Genomic DNA, 17,863 nt, shown 5'->3' with positions numbered 1-17,863 from the left:
GGCTGGGCCTGGGCATACTTGGGGGGGCCCAGCGATGTGGGGGTCACTGGGCTAGCCAGCAAATTGGGAGGCCGGCAGGGCAGGACCACTGCATATGTGCCAATCTCGGCGATGACAGATCGGCACACGCGCAGTGACCCACTCTGCGCTATGCTGCCGGCCTCTCCAGTGGGAATAGACCCCATCCATTGAATTTCAGCGTGAGGATTCACACGAGTGCACTCAGCAATGCAGTGTGGGAGATTCATTTTTAAACTCCCACTGAAAAAACTGGCGTGATTTACTCCAGTTTTCATGCAAATTCAACACTTAGAATATTTTTGGGAGAATTCCGGCCAGTGGATCCATTGGTTAAAATATTTCAAAATTTCCAGAATATGGGAATGGTTCTGGAGGATTGGAAAAATGCTAATATAACACCCTTATTCAAAAAGGGAGGGAGGCAAAATGTAGAAAACTGTAGGCGAATTAGTTTAACATCTGCCATTATGAAAGTGTTAGATTCCATTACACAGGAAGTAATAACAGGACATTTAGAAGGTCAAAACGCAATCCATCAGAGTCAGCATGGTTTTATGAAGGTAAATCATGTTTGATTAATGTGCTTGAATTCTTCGAAGGTGTAACAAGGCAAAAAAATGTACAATCTATATCAATGACTTGGATGCAGGAATAGTAAGTAACACAGCCAAATTTGCAGATGACACCAAAATAGGTGGGAAGTTGCGATAATGAAATGGGGGGTAGGGCGGGGGGGTGGGGGGGAGGAGTTCCCCAGACTCCCAGCTGCATGTTCCTCAGCGGCAGGTGGTGGCGTGCTGTTCACTGACAGCGGGATTCTCTGTCCCGCCGCTGTTGATGGGATTTCCCATTGATGTCACCTGATGCTGCCACAAAACCCGTGGGAGTGCGTGCGCCGCCAACAGGACAGGAGAATCCTGCCACGTGAACGGCCAGAGAATTACCCCCAGAAAATTTACAAATTGACATGAATAGGTTAAGTGAAGGGGGCAAAAGTTGGCAGATTGTGTTTAACATGGATAAGTGAGAGGTTATCCAATTCCATAGGAAAAAATACAAAGGCAAATTATTATTTAAATGGAGAGGAACTTTGGATTGCTTCGGTGCAGAGGAATCTGGGTGCCCTCGTGCGTGAATCACGGAAAATTGGTGTGCAGGTACAGCAGATAATAAGGGAGGCAAATTGAATCTTGGCATTTGTTGCCAAAGGAATAGAATATAAAATAGTGAAGTGTTGCTGCTACTGTACAAAGCATTAGTGTGACCGCATTTAGAACAGTGTGTCCAGTTTTAGTCCCCTTACTGAGGAGGGATGTAGTTGCATTGGAGGCAGTTCAGAGGCGATTCACTAGATTGATTGCAGAGATGAGGGATTTGTCTTACGAAAATGGGGTGGCCATCTCTGGGCTGCTCCCAATGCCTCGTGCCAGTGAGGCTAACAAAATAGGGAGTTAGTACAATTGAATGCTTGGCTAAAGGACTGGTCCAGGAGGGAGGGCTTCATTTTCCTAGATCAATGGGAAGTTTTCAGGAGAGGATGGCACCTGTACAAGAAGGACGGGTCACAACTAAGTTGGAAGGGCACGAATATCCTGGCTGGGAGTTTTGCTAGTGCAGTTCGGGGGGGTTTAAACTAGTATGGCAGGGGGGAGGGGATCAAAATATTAGGTCTACAAGTGTAGAGGCTGGGGACAAGCTTGGGGCTGGGACAAGGCTGGCAAAGAAGAAGAGCACTCTGGGGGAGGACGACCTCACTGGGCCTGGAGGTCTGGAGTGCTTATACTTCAATGCAAGGGGCGTAGCAGGTAAGACAGATGAACTTAGGGCCTTAATGCTCACGAGGAATTTGGATGTGGTTGCGGTGACAGAGACTTGGTTGAAAGAGGGACAGGACTGGCAGCTGAATATTCCGGGGTACAAGTGTTTTAGGCGAGACAGAGGAGGGGCCAAAAGAGGTGGGGGAGTAGCAGTATTAGTTGGAGAGCATATTACAGCGGTGCAGAGGGAGGACAATTCAGAGGGGTCGTGTAACGAGTCACTCTGGGTGGAGCTTAGAAACAGGAAGGGCGCGTCACTATGTTGGGGGTGTACTACAGGCCCCCCAACAGCCCAAGGGAAGTGGAAAAACGGATATGTCAGGAGATACTGGATAGGTGCAGGAAAAATAGGGTTGTTGTAGTGGGAGACTTCAATTTCCCTGGTATAGACTGGAAATCGCTGAGAGCAGGGACTCTGAATGGGGAGGAATTTGTAAAATGCATACAGGAGGGTTCTTTGGAACAATATGTAGATAGCCCGACTAGAGAGGGGGCTATACTGGACCTCGTACTGGGGAATGAGCCCGGTCAGGTCTTCAAAGTTTCGGTAGGGGAACATGTGGCAAATAGTGACCACAATTCTGTTAGCTTTAGGATAGTGAAGGAAAAGGATGAGTGGTGTCCCAAGGGTAAGGTGTTGGATTGGGGGAAGGCTAACTTTAGTGTGATTAGGCAGAAATTGGCAGCTCTTGATTGGGAGAGGCTGTTTGAGGGTAAATCCACATCTGGCATGTGGGAGTCTTTTAAGGAACAGTTGTTAGGGCTACAGGACCGGCATGTGCCTGTTAAAAAGAAGGATAGGAAGGGTAGGATTCGAGAACCGTGGATAACCAGGGAAATTGAGGGACTGGTCAAAAAGAAAAGAGAGGCGTATGTTAGGTCCAGGCAGCTAAAAACGGAGGGAGCTCTGGAGGAGTACAAAGAAAGTAGGAAAGAACTCAAACGGGGAATTAGAAGAGCAAAAAGGGGTCACGAAATGTTCTTGGCAGACAGGATTAAGGAGAATCCCAAGGCATTTTATTCATACGTTAGGAACAAAAGGGTTGTCAGGGAAAAAATCGGACCTCTCAGGGACAAAAGTGGGGAATTATGCTTGGAGCCCAAAGAAGTAGGGGAGATCCTAAATGAATACTTTGCGTCGGTATTCACAAAGGAGAGGGATGTGTTGACTGGGAGTGTCTCGGAGGGGTGTGTTGAACCGTTGGAGAAAATCTCCATTACAAAGGAGGAAGTGTTAGGTTTGTTAGAGAATTTAAAGACTGACAAATCCCCAGGGCCTGATGGAATCTATCCAAGGCTGCTTAGGGAGACGAGAGATGAAATCGCTGGGCCTCTGACGCAAAACTTTGTCTCGTCACTGGACGCAGGTGAGGTCCCAGAGGATTGGAGGATAGCTAATGTGGTCCCGTTATTTAAGAAGGGTAGGAAGGATAACCCGGGTAATTATAGGCCGGTGAGCTTGACGTCCGTGGTGGGGAAGTTGTTGGAGAAGATTCTTAGAGATAGGATGTATGCGCATTTAGAAAGGAATAAACTCATTAATGATAGTCAGCATGGTTTTGTGAGAGGGAGGTCATGCCTCACTAACCTGGTGGAGTTTTTTGAAGAAGTGACCAAAATGGTTGACGAGGGAAGGGCCGTGGATGTCGTCTATATGGACTTTAGTAAAGCATTTGACAAGGTCCCTCATGGTAGGCTGGTGAAAAAGGTTGGATCTCATGGGATAAAGGGGGAGGTGGCTAGATGGGTGGAGAACTGGCTTGGTCACAGAAGACAGAGGGTGGTAGTGGAAGGGTCTTTTTCCGGCTGGAGGCCTGTGACTAGTGGTGTTCCGCAGGCTCTGTATTGGGACCTCTGCTGTTTGTGATTTATATAAATGATCTGGAAGAAGGTGTAACTGGGGTGATCAGTAAGTTTGCGGACGACACAAAATTGGCAGGACTTGCAGATAGTGAGGAGCATTGTCAGAAGCTACAGAAGGATATAGGTAGGCTGGAAATTTGAGCAAAGAAATGGCAGATGGAGTTCAATCCTGATAAATGCGAAGTGATGCATTTTGGTAGAAATAATGTAGGGAGGAGCTATACGATAAATGGCAGAACCATAAAGGGTATAGATACGCAGAGGGACCTGGGTGTGCAAGTCCACAGATCCTTGAAAGTGACGTCACAGGTGGAGAAGGTGGTGAAGAAGGCATATGGCATGCTTGCCTTTATAGGACGGGGCATAGAGTATAAAAGTTGGGGTCTGATGTTGCAGATGTATAGAACGTTGGTTCGGCCGCATTTGGAATACTGCATCCAGTTCTGGTCGCCACACTACCAGAAGGACGTGGAGGTTTTGGAGAGAGTACAGAGGAGGTTTACCAGGATGTTGCCTGGTATGGAGGGGCTTAGTTATGAGGAGAGATTGGGTAAACTGGGGTTGTTCTCCCTGGAAAGACGGAGGATGAGGGGAGACTTAATAGAGGTGTATAAAATTATGAAAGGCATAGATAGGGTGAACGGTGGGAAGCTTTTCCCCAGGTCGGTGGTGACGTTCACGAGGGGTCATAGGTTCAAGGTGAAGGGGGGGAGGTTTAACACAGATATCAGAAGGACATATTTTACACAGAGGGTGGTGGGGGCCTGGAATGCGCTGCCAGGCAAGGTGGTGGAGGCGGACACACTGGGAACGTTTAAGACTTATCTAGACAGCCATATGAACGGAGTGGGAATGGAGGGATACAAAAGAATGGTCTAGTTTGGACCAGGGAGCAGCGCGGGCTTGGAGGGCCGAAGGGCCTGTTCCTGTGCTGTATTGTTCTTTGTTCTTCTTGTTCTTCTCTTTGAAAAGTGATTGGACACTTTAGGCCTATACTCCTTGGAGTTTAGAAGAATGAGAGAAGATCTAATTGAGGTGTACAAGATGACAAGGGGGATTGACAAAGTAGACGTGGAGAGGATCTTTCATGTAGGGCAATCATAGTTTTAGGATAAGGAGGGGCTGATTTAAAACAGAGATGAGGAGAAATTACTCCTCTCAAAGGGTTGTGAGTCTGTGAAATTCACTACCGCAGAGCGTGGTGGATGCCAGGACTTTGTGTAAATTTGAGAAAGAGGTGGACAGATTTTTAATTAGTAAGGGTTTGAAGGGCTATGGTGTACGAGCAGGAAAGTGAAATTGAGGCCGAGATGAGATCAGCCATGATCGTATTAAATGATGGAATAGGCTTGAGGGGCTGAATTGCCGACTCCTTCACCTTATGCTTATTATGATGGTCCCTTTGGATCAAAAGCTAACATACCATTTGCCTTCCTAATTGTCTACATATTAACTTTCTGTGATTTATGTAGAAGGGCATCAAGGTGCCTTGAAATGTAAACATTTCCCACCATTCAAAAAAATGTTTTGTTTATATTTTTCCTACCAAAGTGGATAATTTCAAACTTTGCCACATTATATTCCATGTGCCATGTTTTTGCCCACTCACCCAACCTGTCAGTATTCCTCTGCAACATCTTTGTTCACCATTACTTTCCCATCTAACTTCATATAGTTAGCCAACTTAGAAACATTGCACTCAGTCTTTTCATCTAAATCATTAATGTAGCTTGTAAATAGCTGAGATCCATGTACTGATTCTTGCAGTGTCCTGCTAATTCTTGCCAATTCTTCAAGTTCTAATTTTGTGTAACATCTCCTTATCGAAGGGTTTCTGAAAATCCAAATACACTACATCCACTTGTTCCCCCTTATCCATCTTACTAGCTGTATCCTCAAAAAACTGACAGATTTGTTAAACACAATTTCTACATCAGAAATCCATGTCAACTCATCTTAATTACATTATGATTTTCTTAGTGTCTTGATACCAAGTCCCTAATCATAGATTCTATCTAATTGCCCACAATTGGTGTTAGATAGATTCCTGATTGACAAGGGAGTCAAGGGTATAGGGGTAGGAAGGAAAGTGGAGTTGAGTGGGTAATTGTTGGAAGGATTAGCAGGCTAAGTATCATGAGTGTTCCTTCCATAGCCAACAAGTCCTGCAGTGAGTCTTGAACCCACAGCTTCTGGCTCAGAGAGAGGGATGCTTCCAATTAAGCCAAAAAACCTGCTGAAGTTCAAAATGCCCTTAAGAGTTGGGAGATCAGCATTTTGGAGGCCAGTTATTTCAAATGTGTTATTCCATATTGGTTGATAGTATTGGTGTTAGCTGAGATATGATATTATTTCATCCCAGATTATGGTCTTGATCCCATTTAACAGTTTACAGTAGTAGTCTGGTCATTAACTAATGAAGTCCACCCAATGGAAACAAGAAAAAGTGGCAGGCAGGCATAAAGTTTGAGCTGGTGATTATCTGTTTGGCAGGCAAAAGTTCATGCTCATGATTGCTTAGAAAGACATGATGCAATTTTGTGACTTTGCACTCCCAGTGAGGAGCTTCGCCTGGAAATCGGGGCCACATTGTAGATGCTCTTCCGGAAATCCAAATTAATGATTGGAAAATCAGACAGCCAAATTTCTGACAAGTACTCCCAGTGAAAAAGGTTCTATATCAGAAGTTCATGTTAGAACATTATACAGACTATAGTTCCCTAAAGTTTCAAAACATTTTTTCCTGCTCTTAAACAAATATTTGCCATTTCCTCCTTTTATTCACTCCTTCCCTGAAGATGACTCCATGTGATGGACACATCATCATAAACAACAGCACTCAAATGACCATTCTGAAGTGACCCTAATCTGTGGTGGACCTAATCACAAATAATCATAGGAGTCATCATGACCAGACTATCCAAGCTTCACTTGGGATTAATACATTTTCAGGTTGCTCTTTGACAATGTAAATGTGTTCACCATTTCACTAGAAATTCTGAACAGAGGAAATCTTCACAAACACACTAGTAATTTTGTTATAAGTGACCAAAGAAATAATTCACACATATGCACATTTCCAGAGGACACTGAACAGAAATCAAGTCCAGGAACCATGGATAATCTCCCTCCTAATTCAGGAAAACTAACTGTGCTGTCCACGCTGCTGTCATGATTGAGATTGGCTACCATTGGAGGGATGGGGAGATGGAAAGGCAAAATGATACCATTTACAAACATACATTTAAAATAAAAATTAATCTGTTCTGTTCTGTTAAAAAGGGGGATATATAAAAAGGGAGCAACAAAAGAAGGTACAGAAAGGTAACTTACATTAAGTTTGCTACTACTGCACAGGTAGATGTTATAAGCATGACCATTCCATCAATTTCGTAATCAGCAATGATCAATCTTACACAAGCAAGGTAGACCAACACTCCTGTTACAAGCCAATTTGTGATCAGTGAGATCAGTGCACCAAGAATTTCTAGTAAAAATAAAATAGGACAAGAATCTATTTAGGAATTAATAAGACTTATTCATATATAAACACTGGTGGGTAGTAAGCTACAATAACTTGAGTTTAGACAGTATTTGTAATACAGTAAAATGTCACAAGGCCCATAAGAGTGTTACCAATTAAATTTGATGCTGAGCCACATATGAAGATATTAGGCCAGATGACTAAAGCTTGATCATAGGTAGTTATTAAGGAGCATCTTGAAAGAGTTAAGAGAGGTATAGATGTTCAGGAATGGATTCCAGAGCTCAAGGCATTCACAGTTAAAGCTATAGTCACCAATAGTGGAGCAATTAAACTCAGGGATACTTAAGAATTGGTGGAGCACAGATAACTTGGGACAGTTGTAGGGCTGGAGGAGATTACAGAAATAGTGAGGAATAGGCCATGGAGGATTTGAAAACAAAGAAGTGAATTTGAACCAACGTGGGTCAGTGCACTTATGAAAGTGTAAAGTCCAAGTGCTTGTTCACCTGGAAAGAGGTGTCATCTGAACTGTCTTCTCAATTAATAGATAGTGAACAGCAGGAGTCCTAAACAAGCAAAGGAATAACCAGAAATGGAAGAATGAACATTGAAAAGTGCAGATCTTCACTCATGACAAACAAAATCAATAGCCAGTGATCAGTGATGCAGTAATGGCCTAGACACACATAAATCATCTGTTTTTCATGAAACATGAGTAAAAGATAACCAGGCTGTATAAGAGACGGCTAATCCAATACTGGCTGCTATCCACATATAATTTTACAGTGAAGAAGGAGATCATCTGCACAGTTGGTTTCCACAGGATATTTAGGGTATGGAGTGCTCCAAACCAAAACATGACTGAAATTTAGTTTACAGTTAGACTTCAAAAAATATTTTTCCCAGTATTCCTGATGCTTCCCTTTAAGCAAACAGGAAACTGCAAGAACCTTTCTGAAATTCTCACCTGCTCTGGACCATCCAAAGTTTAATTTCTTTGTGGCTGGTCTTGATGATAACCATAATGAGCACAAGGTAATCAGAAAACTTATGACATCTGCAAGAAGATGTGCTGCATCTGTCATAACAGCCAAGCTCCCTGCTAGGTAGCCACCTTAGAGAAATAGAACAGCTGAGTCAAGGAAAAACATGAAATAATTCTATATGGACATCGCACTATCATCCAGTAAATACTAAACTTAATTCAATTAATTTTTATTGTAATCCATTGCTTATATAGAACATTCCAACATGCTTCCCAATGTCAGTGCACTGTTAATCAGTGTATGGCAATTACCTCAAGGGAACAGCTAGTTAAATATGTGACACTGATTGTCCTATAAGTAGAGGCAGCTGGAACACTTTGGGTGGAGAGCTTCTTGTAGGTTAGTAGGACTCAGAAAGTATCTTACAATAAACTGGCTTAAACCTAAAAGACCAGTCTGGATTCATTCTCCCACCACAGCCACTTATTGTTAGTAACACGGAAGAGTATCTTCAAACAATGTATGATGCTAAATTATGGGAATAATAGGATCAGGGACCAAATGCTTCATCAAAGAGGTAGATTTTAAGGGGTGAGGAAAGCGAGAGAGCCAAAGACCCGACTGCCAATGGTGGACTGATTAGAAACAGTGTAGTGCAAGAGGGCAGAAACGAAGTGCAGATATCTTAGAGAAATGTAGGGCGACAGTACGTAGCAGTGATAAGGAGTAGCAAGGCCAACTGGCTGTTGGCGACATCATTTGAAAACACGGGTTCCATTTAGATAACATCCAGCTCCACTTCACCACAACTCCCATCCCACCACTGTTCAGGTTTATCAGCTACCTATTTGCTCCAATAAAATACAGGTGAGACCGAAGCCATTGGATGGGATCTCCTGATCCTACTGAAGGTAAACCCATACTTACCCACCACTCCCCATCACCCACCCCTCTCTTCCCCCAAACCCTCTTTCCCCCGGTAGTCCCCCCACCTCTTGACTTCCCCACCCCTCGCCTCCCCCACCACGCACCCCTTATCCCACCCCCTCTCTTTCACACCACTTGCCACACTCCTCCCATTGCCCCTCCCCTCACCCACCCCTCTTCCCTCCCCTCACCCACCCCTCTTCCCTCCCCTCACCCATCCCTCTTCCCTCCCCTCTTCCCCTCCCCTCACCCACCCCTCTTCCCTCCCCTCACCCACCCCTCTTCCCTCCCCTCACCCACCCCTCTTCCCTCCCCTCACCCACCCCTCTTCCCTCCCCTCACCCACCCCTCTTCCCTCCCCTCACCCACCCCTCTTCCCTCCCCTCACCCACCCCTCTTCCCTCCCCTCACCCACCCCTCTTCCCTCCCCCACCCCTCTTCCCTCCCACACCCCCCTTCCCTCCCACACCCCCCTTCCCTCCCCCACCCCCTGCGCCTCCCCCACCCCCGGCCGCTCTTCCCACCCCCAACCACCGCCCCTCTTCCCACCCCCAACCCCCGCCCCTCTTCCCACCCCCAACCCCCAGCCCCTCTTCCCACCCCCAACCCCCGCCCCTCTTCCCACCCCCAACCCCCGCCCCTCTTCCCACCCCCAACCCCGCCCCTCTTCCCTCCCCCACCACCCGCCCCTCTTCCCTCCCCCACCCCCCGCCCCTCTTCCCTCCCCCACCCCCCGCCCCTCTTCCCTCCCCTCTTCCCTCCCCCACCCCCCGCCCCTCTTCCCTCCCCCACCCCCCGCCCCTCTTCCCTCCCCCACCCCCCCGCCCCTCTTCCCTCCCCCACCCCCGCCCCTCTTCCCTCCCCCACCCCCCGCCCCTCTTCCCTCCCCCACCCCCCGCCCCTCTTCCCTCCCCCACCCCTCTTCCCCTCCCCCACCCCCCGCCCCTCTTCCCTCCCCCACCCCCCGCCCCTCTTCCCTCCCCACCCCCGCCCCTCTTCCCTCCCCTCTTCCCCCCCCCGCCCCTCTTCCCTCCCCCACCCCCCGCCCCTCTTCCCTCCCCCACCCCCCGCCCCTCTTCCCTCCCCCACCCCCCGCCCCTCTTCCCTCCCCCCACCCCGCCCCTCTTCCCTCCCCCACCCCCGCCCCTCTTCCCTCCCCCTCCCCCGCCCCACTTCCCTCCCCCACCCCTCTTCCCTCCCCCACCCCCCGCCCCTCTTCCCTCCCCCACCCCCCGCCCCTCTTCCCTCCCCCACCCCCCGCCCCTCTTCCCTCCCCCACCCCCCGCCACTCTTTCCTCCCCCACCCCCCGCCCCTCTTTCCTCCCCCACCCCCCGCCCCTCTTTCCTCCCCCACCCCCCGCCCCTCTTCCCTCCCCCTCCCCCCGCCCCTCTTCCCTCCCCTCCCCCGCCCCTCTTCCCTCCCCCACCCCTCTTCCCTCCACCACCCCACGCCCCTCTTCCCTCCCCTCTTCCCTCTTCCCTCTCTTCTTTCCTTCCCCACCCCCCGCCCCTCTTTCCTCCCCCACCCCCGCCCCTCTTCCCTCCCCCACCCGCCGCCCCTCTTCCCTCCCCCACCCGCCGCCCCTCTTCCCTCCCCTCTTCCCCCCCCCGCCCCTCTTCCCTCCCCCACCCCCCGCCCCTCTTCCCTCCCCCACCCGCCGCCCCTCTTCCCTCCCCCACCCGCCGCCCCTCTTCCCTCCCTCTTCCCCCCCCCGCCCCTCTTCCCTCCCTCACCCCCCGCCCCTCTTCCCTCCCCCACCCCCGCCCCTCTTCCCTCCCCCCACCCCCGCCCCTCTTCCCTCCCCAGCCCCCTTCCCTCCCCCGCCCCTCTTCCCTCCCCCACCCACCGCCCCTCTTCCCTCCCCCACCCCCCGCCCCTCTTTCCTCCCCCACCCCCGCCCCTCTTTCCTCCCCCACCCCCGCCCCTCTTTCCGCCCCCGCCCCCCGCCCCTCTTCCCTCCCCCACCCCCCGCCCCTCTTCCCTCCCCCACCCCCCACCCCTCTTCCCTCCCCCACCCCCCGCCCCTCTTCCCTCCCCCACCCCCCGCCCCTCTTCCCTCCCCTCTTCCCCCCGCCCCTCTTCCCTCCCCCACCCCTCTTCCCTCCCCCTCTCCCTCCCCCTCCCCGCCCCTCTTCCCTCCCCCACCCCTCTTACCTCCCCCACCCCTCTTCCCTCCCCCGCCCCTCTTCCCTCTTCCCTCCCCCGCCCCTCTTCCCTCCCCCGCCCCTCTTCCCTCCCCCACCCCTCTTCCCTCCCCCACCCCTCTTCCCTCCCCCACCCCTCTTCGCTCCCCCACCCCCCGCCCCTCTTCCCTCCCCCACCCCCCGCCCCTCTTCCCTCCCCCACCCCCTCTACCCTCCCCCACCCCTCTTCCCTCCCCCACCCCTCTTCCCCTCCCCCACCCCTCTTCCCTCCCCCACCCCTCTTCCCTCCCCCACCCCCGCCCCTCTTTCCTCCCCACTCCCCAACCCCTCTTCCCTCCCCTACCCCCCGCCCCTCTTCCCTCCCCCACCCCCTGCCCCTCTTCCCTCCCCCACCCCCCGCCCCTCTTCCCTCCCCCCACCCCCCGCCCCTCTTCCCTCCCCCACCCCCGCCCCTCTTCCCTCCCCCACCCCCCGCCCCTCTTCCCTCCCCCCACCCCCCGCCCCTCTTTCCTCCCCCACCCCCCGCCCCTCTTTCCTCCCCCACTCCCCGCCCCTCTTCCCTCCCCCACCCCCTGCCCCTCTTCCCTCCCCCACCCCCTGCCCCTCTTCCCTCCCGCACCCCCTGCCCCTCTTCCCTCCCCTCACCCCCCCGCCCCTCTTCCCTCCCCCACCCCCCGCCCCTCTTCCCTCCCCCACCCCCCGCCCCTCTTCCCTCCCCCACCCCCCGCCCCTCTTCCCTCCCCCTCCCCCGCCCCTCTTCCCTCCCCCGCCCCTCTTCCCTCCACCACCCCTCTTCCCTCCCCCACCCCACGCCCCTCTTCCCTCCCCTCTTCCCTCTCGTCTTTCCTTCCCCACCCCCGCCTCTCTTTCCTCCCCACCCCCCGCCCCTCTTTCCTCCCCCGCCCCCCCGCCCCCCGCCCCTCTTTCCTCCCCCGCCCCTCTTCCCTCCCCCACCCCCCGCCCCTCTTCCCCTCCCCCACCCCCCGCCCCTCTTCCCTCCCCCACCCCCCGCCCCTCTTCCCTCCCCCACCCCCCGCCCCTCTTCCCTCCCCCTCCCCCGCCCCTCTTCCCTCCCCCGCCCCTCTTCCCCTCCACCACCCCTTTCCCTCCCCCACCCCACGCCCCTCTTCCCTCCCCTCTTCCCTCTCGTCTTTCCTTCCCCACCCCCGCCTCTCTTTCCTCCCCACCCCCCGCCCCTCTTTCCTCCCCCGCCCCCCGCCCCTCTTTCCTCCCCCGCCCCCCGCCCCTCTTTCCTCCCCCGCCCCCCGCCCCTCTTTCCTCCCCCGCCCCCCGCCCCTCTTTCCTCCCCCGCCCCCCGCCCCTCTTTCCGCCCCCGCCCCCCGCCCCTCTTTCGCCCCCGCCCCCCGCCCCTCTTTCCGCCCCCGCCCCTCTTTCCGTCCCCGCCCCCCGCCCCTCTTTCCTCCCCGCCCCCCGCCCCCCGCCCCTCTTTCCTCCCCGCCCCCCGCCCCTCTTTCCTCCCCGTCCCCCGCCCCTCTTTCCTCCCCGCCCCCCCGCCCCTCTTTCCTCCCCCGCCCCCGCCCCTCTTTCCTCCCCCGCCCCCGCCCCTCTTTCCTCCCCCGCCCCGCCCCTCTTTCCTCCCCTGCCCCCCGCCCCCCTTTCCTCCCCCGCCCCCCGCCCCCCTTTCCTCCCCCGCCCCCCCGCCCCCCTTTCCTCCCCCGCCCCCCCGCCCCCCTTTCCTCCCCCGCCCCCGCCCCCCCTTTCCTCCCCCGCCCCCCTCCCCCCTTTCCTCCCCCGCCCCCCTTTCTTCCCCGCCCCCCGCCCCCCTTTCCTCCCCCGCCCCCCTTTCCTCCCCCGCCCCCCGCCCCCCTTTCCTCCCCCCGCCCCCCTTTCCTCCCCCGCCCCCCCGCCCCCCTTTCCTCCCCCGCCTCCCGCCCCCCTTTCCTCCCCCGCCCCCCTTTCCCTCCCCCGCCCCCCTTTCCTCCCCCGCCCCCCTTTCCTCCCACGCCCCCCTTTCCTCCCCCGCCCCCCTTTCCTCCCCCGCCCCCCTTTCCTCCCCCGCCCCCCTTTCCTCCCCCGCCCCCCGCCCCCCCTTTCCTCCCCCCGCCCCCCTTTCCTCCCCCGCCCCCCGCCCCCCTTTCCTCCCCCGCCCCCCTTTCCTCCCCCGCCCCCCGCCCCCCCTTTCCTCCCCCGCCCCCCTTTCCTCCCCCGCCCCCCGTCCCCCTTTCCTCCCCCGCCCCCCTTTCCTCCCCCGCCCCCCGCCCCCGCCCCCCTTTCCTCCCCCGCCCCCCGCCCCCCTTTCCGCCCCCGCCCCCCTTTCCTCCCCCGCCCCCCGCCCCCCGCCCCCCTTTCCTCCCCCGCCCCCCTTTCCTCCCCCGCCCCCCGCCCCCCTTTCCTCCCCCGCCCCCCGCCCCCCGCCCCCCTTTCCTTCCCCGCCCCCCTTTCCTCCCCCGCCCCCCGCCCCCCTTTCCTCCCCCGCCCCCCTTTCCTCCCCCGCCCCCCGCCCCCCTTTCCTCCCCCCGCCCCCCTGCCCCCCTTTCCTCCCCCGCCCCCCGCCCCCCGCCCCCCTTTCCTCCCCCGCCCCCCTTTCCTCCCCCGCCCCCCGCCCCCCTTTCCTCCCCCGCCCCCCGCCCCCCGCCCCCCTTTCCTTCCCCGCCCCCCTTTCCTCCCCCGCCCCCCGCCCCCCTTTCCTCCCCCGCCCCCCTTTCCTCCCCCGCCCCCCGCCCCCCTTTCCTCCCCCGCCCCCCGCCCACCTTTCCTCCCCCGCCCCCCTTTCCTCCCCCGCCCCCCCCGCCCCCCTTTCCTCCCCCGCCCCCCTGCCCCCCTTTCCTCCCCCGCCCCCCGCCCCCCTTTCCTGCCCCGCCCCCCCGCCCCCCTTTCCCTCCCCCGCCCCCCCGCCCCCCTTTCCTCCCCCGCCCCCCTGCCCCCCTTTCCTCCCCCGCCCCCCCGCCCCCCTTTCCTCCCCCGCCCCCCTTTCCTCCCCCGCCCCCCCGCCCCCCTTTTCTCCCCCGCCCCCCCGCCCCCCTTTCCTCCCCCGCCCCCCTTTCCTCCCCCGCCCCCCCGCCCCCCTTTCCTCCCCGCCCCCCGCCCCTCTTTCCCCCCCGCCCCCCACCCCTCTTTCCCCCCCGCCCTTCTTTCCCCCCCGCCCCCCGCCCCTCTTTCCCCCCGCCCCCCGCCCCTCTTTCCCCCCGCCCCCCGCCCCTCTTTCCCCCCGCCCCCCGCCCCTCTTTCCCCCCGCCCCCCCTTTCCTCCCCGCCCCCCTTTCCTCCCCCGCCCCCCTTTCCTCCCCCGCCCCCCTTTCCTCCCCCGCCCCCCTTTCCTCCCCCGCCCCCCTTTCCTCCCCTGCCCCCCGCCCCCCTTTCCTCCCCGCCCCCCGCCCCCCTTTCCTCCCCCGCCCCCCTTTCCTCCCCGCCCCCCTTTCCTCCCCCGCCCCCCTTTCCTCCCCCGCCCCCCGCCCCCCTTTCCTCCCCCGCCCCCCTTTCCTCCCCCCGCCCCCCTTTCCTCCCCCGCCCCCCGCCCCCCTTTCCTCCCCCGCCCCCCGCCCCCCTTTCCTCCCCCGCCCCCGCCCCCCCTTTCCTCCCCCGCCCCCGTTTCCTCCCCGCCCCCCTTTCCTCCCCCGCCCCCCGGCCCCCTTTCCTCCCCCGCCCCCCTTTCCTCCCCCGCCCCCCTTTCCTCCCCCGCCCCCCGCCCCCCTTTCCTCCCCCGCCCCCCGCCCCCTTTCCTCCCCCCGCCCCCCGCCCCCCTTTCCTCCCCCGCCCCCCGCCCCCCTTTCCTCCCCCGCCCCCCCGCCCCCCTTTCCTCCCCCGCCCCCCCGCCCCCCTTTCCTCCCCCGCCCCCCTTTCCTCCCCCGCCCCCCCGCCCCCCTTTCCTCCCCCGCCCCCCCGCCCCCCTTTCCTCCCCTGCCCCCCTTTCCTCCCCCGCCCCCCCGCCCCCCTTTCCCTCCCCCGCCCCCCCGCCCCCCTTTCCTCCCCCGCCCCCCCGCCCCCCTTTCCTCCCCCGCCCCCCCGCCCCCCTTTCCTCCCCCGCCCCCCCGCCCCCCTTTCCTCCCCCGCCCCCCCGCCCCCCTTTCCTCCCCCGCCCCCCCGCCCCCCTTTCCTCCCCCGCCCCCCCGCCCCCCTTTCCTCCCCCGCCCCCCCGCCCCCCTTTCCTCCCCCGCCCCCCCGCCCCCCTTTCCTCCCCGCCCCCCGCCCCCCCGCCCCCCTTTCCTCCCCGCCCCCCGCCCCCTTTCCCCCCCGCCCCCCGCCCCTCTTTCCCCCCCGCCCCCCGCCCCTCTTTCCCCCCCGCCCCCCCGCCCCTCTTTCCCCCCCGCCCCCCGCCCCTCTTTCCCCCCCGCCCCTCTTTCCCCCCCGCCCCCCGCCCCTCTTTCCCCCCCGCCCCCCGCCCCTCTTTCCCCCCGCCCCCCGCCCCTCTTTCCCCCCGCCCCCCGCCCTCTTTCCCCCCCGCCCCCCTTTCCTCCCTGCCCCCCCTTTCCTCCCTGCCCCCCTTTCCTCCCTGCCCCCCTTTCCTCCCTGCCCCCCTTTCCTCCCCCGCCCCCCTTTCCTCCCCGCCCCCCTTTCCTCCCCGCCCCCCTTTCCTCCCCCGCCCCTCTTTCCTCCCCCGCCCCCCACCCCCTCTTTCCTCCCCCGCCCCCCACCCCCTCTTTCCTCCCCCGCCCCCCACCCCCTCTTTCCTCCCCCGCCCCCCACCCCCTCTTTCCTCCCCCGCCCCCACCCCCATTTTAGGGAATCTCAAAGAAACTTACAAAATTCCAACATGATTAGACAGCTTAGATGCAGAAAGAATGTTTTCAATGGTGGAGGTGTCCAGAACTAAGGGTCATACTTTGAGGATAAGGGTAAACCTTTTAGTGCTGAGGTGAGGAGAAATTTCTTCACCCACAGAGTGGTGAATCAGTGGAATTCACTACCACAGAAAGTAGTTGAATCCAAAATGTTGTGTGATTTCAGGAAGGAATTAGATAAATCTCTTGGGGCTAAAGAAATCAAGGGATAATGGGGGTGGGGGGGGGAGGCAGGATCAAAGTATTAAATTTGATTATCATAACGAATGGTGGAGCAAGTTCAAAGGGTCGAATGGCATACTCCTGCTTCTAGTTTCTATGTTTATATTAAGTTTTGTTCGATGACACTTCTGTGAAGTACCCGGTGACATTTTGTCACATTGAAGGTGCGATATCAATGGAGTTTTTTTGCTGAACACTTGCCTTGAAGATAAAAGTTAATGAATGACATGAGTTGTAGCGTAATAAACTGATTGCTTGACCTAAGGGTCATTTTATATCAGCACTGTAAATTAATTTGTAATTATGGATGTAACAAACTAGACAACCAAGATAAGAATGTTGTGAATTCACAGTGAGGTATCCCAAACATATTGGTGTAAATAATCAGTGGAAAACTGCATAAATTTGAATTGCCTCTTAGAGGTTCTGAGGAAGCATTTCCCCCCTATGCACACTGAATGAACTTCTGCTGCTCGTTTTTTACCTACAGCTGACTCTGTCAAGTATCTTTTAGATAATACCTCACAACACATCTAATAAGTTTTTGACTACAGGTATTATAATGGGTTTCAAAAGAATTAGGAAGGCTTTTCATTGAAGTTTTTGATCATTAATGCCTCAAATGTACTGCTCGCGAAGTTTGATGGGCTGAATACCTTTTAACTCAATCCTGACTATTACAGGTTCCTGTGTCCTACACAAAGTATTTTTTTTTAAATGACAAATCAGATGAATAATAAGGAATTTTAAAGTTGAATTTAAAAGCACAGAGGGCAGTTGAAATTTGGGATACTCCTTTGATGCCTAAGACTTGCTCACAAGGCTTGTATTCAGCTCAGCCTAAACCCAATTCAGGCCTCATATTGGACACAGATGTGTGTCAGGCGAGTAGAACAGCCACATGTCAGACTTCACACACTTTTAATGGCAAAACTCAAGTTTCTGACCATTCATTCCAGGGTTATTAAGTGCCCGCTATAAAATCTAGAAGGGTGATCATGGGTTATGGGGGCAGGCAGGAGAGTGGAATTGTGGCCTAATTCAGATAAGCCATGATCTTATGGAGTGGTGGAGTAGGGTCGAGGAGCCAATTGGCCAATTCTCGCTCTTATTTCTTGTGTTCAAAGTGCTTTAGAGCTAAAGTTGTGCATTTGAAGGCTAGTAGCTGTTGGAAAGTACTCACCAACTAGTTCTCCAATCATAAATATTACACAGATGACCAACGCTATCCCCAGTCTCCTCTTGGCTGGAAATTGCTCTAGTTGTTTCTGTTCATGAGCCTGTTTATAAGAGTGGCAATGGAAGGCCCCATTGGATTGGCAGGCAGTCTCAGGTAGGATGTTAATCTCCAGTTCTGGATGTGGCTGCTGTCTGGGTGAGCTGTGGGATGACAGAGGCTGATAGTGAACTCACTCCAACTCTTCATCTGTCCGTTTATTTCGAACACGCGACCTCGCAGGTCCGCAAGGACCAGAAACCACCCACCAGGATTCTCCGGCGCTGCTGGGGCCGATGGTGCTGTGACCGGGGTTGGAGTAAACGAGCGGCTGGCCAAGCCTCCAGGTGACAGGCCTCAGCAGCACCCAGACAGCTGGGCCCAGGCTCTGCACTGAGCGCCCGGAGCCATGGCAGAGTCAATGGGGAGGGGCCAATGGGG

At 56.7% G+C, this 17,863-nt stretch overlaps 1 protein-coding gene across 1 annotated transcript in view; it reads right to left on the bottom strand.

Moving 5' to 3' along the window:
• The window catches only part of slc30a8 (solute carrier family 30 member 8), a 31,232-nt gene extending 13,809 nt beyond the window's left edge, over nucleotides 1-17,423 (bottom strand). Inside the window, exons 1-3 of the mRNA XM_078217119.1 lie at nucleotides 17,390-17,423; nucleotides 8,156-8,302; nucleotides 7,035-7,188 (exon numbers count right to left, since the gene is read on the bottom strand). Of these exons, the coding sequence (XP_078073245.1) occupies nucleotides 7,035-7,188; nucleotides 8,156-8,302; nucleotides 17,390-17,408 (320 nt within the window). The 5' untranslated portion in view covers nucleotides 17,409-17,423. The remainder of the gene's footprint in view (nucleotides 1-7,034; nucleotides 7,189-8,155; nucleotides 8,303-17,389) is intronic.
• Between the last annotated feature and the right edge of the window lie 440 nt (nucleotides 17,424-17,863).

The sequence above is a fragment of the Mustelus asterias genome, chromosome 7 (assembly GCF_964213995.1).
Source record: "Mustelus asterias chromosome 7, sMusAst1.hap1.1, whole genome shotgun sequence".
In the NCBI taxonomy this organism is placed as follows: Eukaryota; Metazoa; Chordata; class Chondrichthyes; order Carcharhiniformes; family Triakidae; genus Mustelus; species Mustelus asterias.
The sequence above is the reverse complement of the archived record's forward strand: the minus strand, read 5'-3'. Positions and strand labels throughout refer to the sequence as shown.